The 7728-nt window shown below is 37.5% G+C and overlaps 1 protein-coding gene across 1 annotated transcript; it reads left to right on the plus strand.

The window, feature by feature from the left end:
• Window positions 1–5151: 5151 nt before the first annotated feature.
• LOC116416247 lies at window positions 5152–7728 on the plus strand. Its single transcript, XM_031923940.2, has 4 exons — window positions 5152–5393; window positions 6375–6500; window positions 6625–6887; window positions 6973–7728. The coding sequence occupies exons 2-4, from the start codon at window positions 6398–6400 to the stop codon at window positions 6988–6990; spliced, it is 384 nt and encodes a 127-aa protein (XP_031779800.1). The 5' UTR covers window positions 5152–5393; window positions 6375–6397; the 3' UTR covers window positions 6991–7728.

A 7728-nucleotide genomic window follows, 5' to 3' on the forward strand; every position in this document is an offset into this window, starting at 1 on the left:
CGATCGCGCCAAGCTCCGAAACAGGTGCATAAATCCTATATGCACAAACCGACTTCGTAAAAATAACTCCAAATTTGTACAGCAAGAAAAAAAATCTAGCCAAAAAATAAAACCCTTCCAGCAACTTTAACTTTGTATCCTTATATAATAAAACGACTAAAAACAAACTTGAAACTTGTCAAGAAAAACAAAGCGAACCCAACTGTGAAAGAAAGGAAAGTAGAACTCCAAACAAAATAATAAGCAAACTAGCGGATACGAATTTCCCTCCAAAAATTATTGCACAACTTCTTGCTCAAAAAAGAAAATCCCACCATGAAACAACGCCCAAATAAAAACGAAAGCTCCCTCTCAAAATCCAACCACAAAAAACTCCTCCAACTTAACATCCGGAAAAACGGATAGTAACAGCATCAAAATCCTCCAATGGAATTGCCGTAGCTTGAGAGAGAAAAAGCAAATTTTAGAATTAACAATAAATGATTATGACGTAGTGTGCATACAAGAAACGTGGCTTAACAGTTCAGATATTATTAGATTCAAAAACTTCAATATAGTAAGACAAGATAGAGACACAGACACAACCGGTGGCGGTCTCATCACCGCGATAAGCAAAGAAATTCGATCATCTAATGAAACCCTAAATATAGTAAATATTTACCGAGACCACCGATACAAATTGGAACTTAAAAACATTACGGAACTAATTTCATTCCTAACGAAACTCAAAAACTGCATAAACTGCACTGATTTCAATGCGCACCATCCGCTATGGAGCACGGGCAAGCCAGACAAGATTGGAAAATGGCTAGTAGAAGAAACAATAAACACTGAACTAATTTGCTTAAACGATCCCTCTCAAGCTACACTAATCCCAAAACCAAACAACGCCCCAGGTTCCTCAGATATCTCTCTAATTTCCATCAATCTCACTCATAAAACCGAGTGGAAGGTGCCGGAGGATGGATTAGGTAGTGACCATCTTCCAGTACTTATCCACATAAAAAACAATAAACAGGAACTTTACACTAATAGAGGAAAGCTTAATACGAATAAAGTAAATTGGGAAAAATTCCAAACTCTACTAGAATCCAAAATAAATAACCATCAGTTTCCGGATAACTGTATTAACTCATACAATGATCTCACGTCCCTAATAATGAATTCCATTATCGAATGTGGAGCGAGGATATCTACAGGAAAAGAAAAATTACAAACCCGAAACCCGTTTGGTGGAACCGAGAACTAGAATCCGCCTTTCAAAAGAGGAAAGAACTATCCATGAAATATCGTCAAGAAAGAAATACACATAACTTCTTAATCCACCAGGAAGCCGACCAAGAATTCAAAATCCTAGCGAAAAATACAAAAAAAACTTTAATAAAATCTACTTGTCGTCCTTAGGCGTGAATACCCCGATTAATTCAATCTGGAAAGTAATTGACGGCCTTAAAGGTCACCTGGGTTCTCCGAAATCCATGGATAAGTTCGATTACAAGGACCCCAAAATTACGGAAACAATAGACAAACTTTGCACGGATAAAAAATTAGACCCATAGAGATCCCAGAAGAACTCACCAACGCACACCTGGACTTGCCAATCACAACCCAGGAATTTCAAACCGCACTAGATAGCCTAAAAGAAAGATCATCACCAGGTAAAGATATGATATCAAACGAAATACTTAAAAAACTACCCCCCATCGCTAAAGAAAAAATGACAGACATCTTAAACAAAATTTTAGAAGAGAGAAAAATCCCAGAACAATGGAAAGAATACACCACAATCTTGATCCCTAAGCCAAATAATAAAGGTTTCAGGCCCATTGCCTTAGCTCCAAACACTCTCAAATTGTTAGAAAAAATAATAAAATACAGACTCGACTGGTATATCGAAAACGACCTACTACTGCCAGACTCTTAATTTGGCTTCCGAAAACTTAAGTCAACCCAAGACAGCACCACCCTTCTGGCCACAAACGCTTATCTCGCTATCTCAAAAAAGCAAGCCTTCGCAGTTCTCATGCTGGATATTGAAGGAGCATTTGATAATGTAAACCCAAATATTCTAATAAAAGACCTCTTAAAACAAAAAATCTCCAGCAAAATCACAGCTTTTATTCAAAATATAAACATACATAGAAACATTTCATTTTACCTCCAAAAGAAACATATAGCAGACAGAACCACTTCAAAAGGCCTTCCACAAGGCTCAGTACTTAGTCCTCTTTTATTTAATCTATACGTACGAGATATTACTCAAAACATAGGCCTCTGCCAAAACCTGCAATTCGCAGACGACTGTGCAATAGTATTTGCACACGCTGACCCCTTAGAAGCAACGTCACAAGTAGAAAGAGGGGCAAACTTACTCAAAGCATGGCTGGGAAAAAGAAATCTAAACATAGCTCCACACAAGTCAAGCTTAATTATCTTCCACAACAGTAAAAAAATACAAACAAACATACAGATAAAAATAGAAAACAAAATAATTACACCAAAAAATCAGGTAAAATTCCTCGGAGTTTTATTCGTCAGTTTTATTCGACTCCAAATTAAACTGGACGGCGCATATCAAAAATATAAAATCTAGAGCGCTCAGTACTCTCAATATAATAAAAGCTTTTTCCAATAAAAAATGGGGAGTACACCCCAAGATCCTAATGAACACATATAAAGCACTCACAAGATCTATACTGGACTGGGGACATACATGCTTTGCAAATGCATCTAAAACTTAGTTAAAAACCTTACAGACAGTACACTACACGGGCCTAAAAATATGTCTCAGTCTACCCAAATTTGCATCCAATGCAGTGACTTTAAACATCTGTAAAGAACACACCCTTACACACCGACGTAATATGTTTATAGACAAATATCTATACAAAATAAGTAGCCTAAAATCACACCTGCTAATCCCCAAACTAGAGGAACTATCACAGATTATTCAGAAGAGGAAAAACCCACACACATGTGAATTAATGAAAACAACACTAAGTAGATATAATACAATTAAAAAGAACTTTTCGACAATTTTTCAAACAACCCTCCCAATATACTACGAATTTCCACTAATTAGTCAACAACAAAATATAAAATACAGCAACCTCCTTGAAAACACACAAAATCATCTGATTCTCAACTATGACCAAATGATCTTGTCGCGTTATTCAGAACTCAACAGATTCTATGTAGACGCATCTGCAATTGAGCAAGCACATGGCTGCGCAATTTACCATGATAACACTAACTTTATAGCAAAATACAAAATAACTGGCTTAAGTACCTCTATGGAAAGTGAAATATACGCAATATGGGTAGCACTCAGGTTCATCAAGACTAACAAACTAAATAACAATATAATATTCTCAGACTCAAAAGAAGCTCTTAACCAAATCACAGGGACAACGTTTCACTCAAAAATCCATGCAACTGCCCTAGAATGCAAACTAAACATCTCATTTATCCAAAGAAACAACCAAAATATTGAATTAGTCTGGGTACCCAGCCACACTCAAATAACAGGAAATATTATAGCCGATAGGGAAGCAAAAAGAGCACTAAACATGTCTAATCTCATAAACCTAAAGTCACACTGGAATGAAATATACGATAGAAACTTAACAGAACACCAATACACATGGCACAATCAACACACACTAGAACTGGAAAAAAAGGGATCTAAATGCCTACAAAAAATATCCTTTACCCACCCAAACAAACTTTGGACAATAACAACACACCTCACAAAAGCAAAACTCACTATATACTTAAGAGTCCTGAAAAATTCACACTGCACACCAGAAACACTATTTAAATTTAACATGATCAACCACACAGAATGCACTTGCGGCTGGGAGCACTGTGATCTGAATCATCTGATTTGGGACTGCAACCAGCACATTGTGTTAAGAGAAGAATTTATAGAAAAACTTTTCAAATACGGCATGTTCCCTCCACATAATACAAACGCGGTTTTAGCATCAATGAACTTTGACTTGATAGACAGCTTCTGTGAATTCCTATTAAAAATCGGCATAAGAGTGTAGTTGGGAGGAATGGATGCGGTTCATATCAATCTCCTCCGGATGCCTCATTAGACTCGCTTTTATGCGGAGGTGAGGGGTCTGGAATGCACCAATTTGAATCCGGAAACACAACAAGAGAAGCCAAACTGGAAGTATAAACAAACAGCTGACGCTCGACACGCGGTCAGCAGAAGACATGGTGGAACATAACCACTAAAAAGCACAAAGCGTCACCTGCAAACCACATACATACAGCACTGATCCAAAACAAGTCAGCACTCAGCGCAATAAGGAGCACAGACAACCAAGAAAAGTGGAACGTGCTACAGGAACACACCATATGCAAGTATCCAAGAGGAAACAAGTCGCAAAACACAAATAAAATTAAACCAAGCCTTCCAATAAAACCACTTAAGGAAACCGGGGTTCCTTCCCATCAAAGCCTACTTCAGGGAGATTAGAGGAAACCCTCTAACCTCCACGTTCATACCAGCAAGTGAGGTCGGCGAAGTGACGTCAGTCAAGCCGCGGCCCAGATCCATCTGGACCTACTCTACAAAAAAAAAAAAAAAAGCGACGCCATTTTATTTATGCACATGTTGAAAATTGCTCGTTGTGAAAATGTAAAATGTCAGAGTAAGAAAATGTTTGCTTACGTAAAAATATTAAATGGGCCAAATAAAAATAAAAAGAAAATTGTTAATACGTCAGAAGTATTCAATTTTCGTGCTGCTAAGCATAATAAAAATATTAAGTATCAAATTAAATCTAGCAATGAAAATGGCAATGAAAATTGTATTATTTTATTACTTGAAGTTGCATTTGTTGTTATACATTCTAGTTACTAAAAAATTGATAATTCTGTCACTTCACTTTTTAAATAAATTCTATTTATATTATACACCAGACACTGTGCAAAAAATTAGAAAACAGATTAACGATACAATGCAGGCTAATGGTAGTAATAAGCGTATATGTTGGCGAGTCTTCGCGCCGCTTGCCGTCTATAGTAGACTACAGGGCTAATCTAGCGCCACCATGCGGGCAGCGCTAGGTATTCACGCGTGCTCTGCAAAGTACTCACTCTCCTGCCGACCGCTCTCGAAGCAACAGCTCCGTCGCCCGAGTTATATATAAGAAGAAAATAAAGAGAGTTAAAACAGAATATTAGAGCCTAGTTTAATTACGAGTTCTCCTCACCAACCATCCAACTAGGATTAATCTAACAGGTTGTGGGCCAGCTCGCTGGAATAGAGGAAGAACCGAGAAGAAGACGACTCAGAAGTTTTTATTTTTATCTTTGTTCAGAGGAAAATAAATCAGACGTATCAGAGGTCTAGAGGACAAATTTCAGAAGAAAACGTAAGTACAAGCTTTTGTAAGGTGTAGTCAGAGTAGTAATCAGATATAGCAAAAGAAAGTTTAATTTTTAATCGGTTTCGGGAGTGTGTTGTGTTACCGCATCGACAAGAAAAATGAGAGTTGCGTAAAGAATAGTAGGAAAAGACAGTGCGGTGTCTTAATAATTACAGAATAGATCAGAAGGTTATAGAAAATCAAAAGTCTTAACACGAGACAAAAGCGCGCGACAACGAAACGCACGAGAGCTCGCCGGCAAAAGCCTGCACGAGCCGATTCCGGGAATCGGGGGGAGGTGAGCCACGACTAGCGACGCTGTCAGAGTCGAGCGCGCGGTTTGTTGTGCTCTCTCTCTCTCTCTCTCTCTCTCTCTCTCTCTCTCTCTCTCTCTCTCTCTCTCTCTCGGAATCAAAACAAATTTTACACGCACGGATTTTTCTCGTAAATTTTTTTTTCTCCTTTTTGAGTTTCAAAATATATGGTCTAATCAGAACCAGACGTAACGGATTAGATTGGCTATCGGTGTATATATGTAATAAATAAAATCAGAGAAAAATAATTCCAGTTATATCGTTCTCACTCCTATTCAGAATGTCAGAGTTATTCGAGTAAATCAAAAAGCTTCAATTTTTTGTTGGCTTATTAGTGTTCAGATGCACTCGAATAAATTTTAAAAACACGCCTTGATAGAAATTTCAATGAAACGGCGGTGCAGTGAATTTGAATTTCTATAAAATTTAAAATTATCAAAAGATAATTACACTTTCTTTCGTGATTTCTTGGACGACATACGCGTGTGCGATCGCCCCCTCGCAAATTATTAAGTGAATTGCGTTCGTTTACTTAGACTGGGGGGGAGCACGTGTGTGGCGTCCGGGAGGCACGGTGCTAGTGCTTGATTTTCAAGCTTGGTTTGACTTGTGCGGTCTAACTTGGCAGAAATCAAAGAAAACTGTCAGAGTGAGCATTCTAACTTTATTTCAGAGGAAAAGAACATCAGAAGCGTTATGTCTGATTGGAGTCTTTCAGACCCATTACCATCAAATGAGAAAGAGGTGGCCAACGAAGGCAACGAAAATCAAGTGGACGATCATTTGAATATCCACCAAGGTACAAAGTGTTTTTAAATCAGAATATAAACAATTAATTCAGAATCAGAAGTTAGGCCTAAAATTCAGAGTTCAAATAATAAATAAAAATTGAATGCTAATCAGAGAAATTGTTTATAATACAGATTCAGATATAGAAGGGTATACACCCCCGGGTACACCCCCAAAAAGAGATATGGAGGGAAAGTCTCAACCTACTGACTCACAAATGGAGTGGAGAATGGATAATCTGGAGAATGCTCTCGAGAGACACTCCGATATACTCGACAATCATGCTGAAATAATCAGAGATCAAACAGTAGCCATACTCGATATGAAGGAAAATATTGACAACCTAAACACCGTCATACAGAAACTCACAGAACAAATAGGAAAATTAACTTCAGAGGTAATTATCCACCCTGCCAGTTCCACACTCAGAGACATAAGTGATACAGAGTTTAGTAACAATATCAATTCAACAAACTTATCAGACGGAACAAGCGCATTAGGCGACCTCAGCAGAGCTTGTAATGAACTCAGACGATCTATTGCCCTAAACGCAACTAATTCAAAAATAAACATAAAGAGAAATTATAAATTAACAAAAAAAGTACCACTTAACATTTGGTTAGACAATATAAATGCTGAATTAAAAGCTAATAATCTTGCAGACATACTTGACGATTCTCAACAATCAGACGTTTCAGAGACAGTAATAGAAAGACAAAACAGAAAAGACCAAGTCAGAGACATTCTAATAAGTCGCGTAGATGATTATTACCATAATAAGATTTTACAAATAAAAGACCCATTAGAAATAGTGATTAAAATCAAAGAGTTCAGACGAGCAGAGGCCAATGTTACCGATTCTTCAGTCAGAGAAAAATTATATAGTCTCAAAATGAACAATAGAGAATCAGTAAACGAATTTTGCGATCGTTTTGACTCTATTATCAGAGATTTTGAAAATTGTATTACCAAAACACCTCTGACGGAGGAAGAGATAAGATCGGCCTTCTTTCAAGCTGTTAGTATAAAATTTAAAGAAATCAGATGGGCCAATATTATCAGACTTCAAGCAACCAAATCAGAGATGAGCCTTGATGACATAAAAACTTTGATACTACAGCTGGAATCAGACAGACGCAAATCAGACGGTCAGCCTTCAGACGACAGGCAAAAAATTGCAGCTAAACAGGCGATAATCACAGACAAGTGTTATCGCTGCAATAAGGTGGGACACAGAG

The sequence above is a fragment of the Nasonia vitripennis genome (assembly GCF_009193385.2).
Source record: "Nasonia vitripennis strain AsymCx chromosome 2 unlocalized genomic scaffold, Nvit_psr_1.1 chr2_random0002, whole genome shotgun sequence".
NCBI lineage: Eukaryota > Metazoa > Arthropoda > Insecta > Hymenoptera > Pteromalidae > Nasonia > Nasonia vitripennis.

Coding starts and splice junctions, on each gene's coding strand:
- LOC116416247 (XM_031923940.2), top strand. CDS start 6,398: ATGTCTGATTGGAGTCTTTCAGACCCATTACCATCAAATGAGAAAGAG. Junction 6,501..6,624: donor TCATTTGAATATCCACCAAG/GTACAAAGTGTT, acceptor TTTATAATACAG/ATTCAGATATAGAAGGGTAT.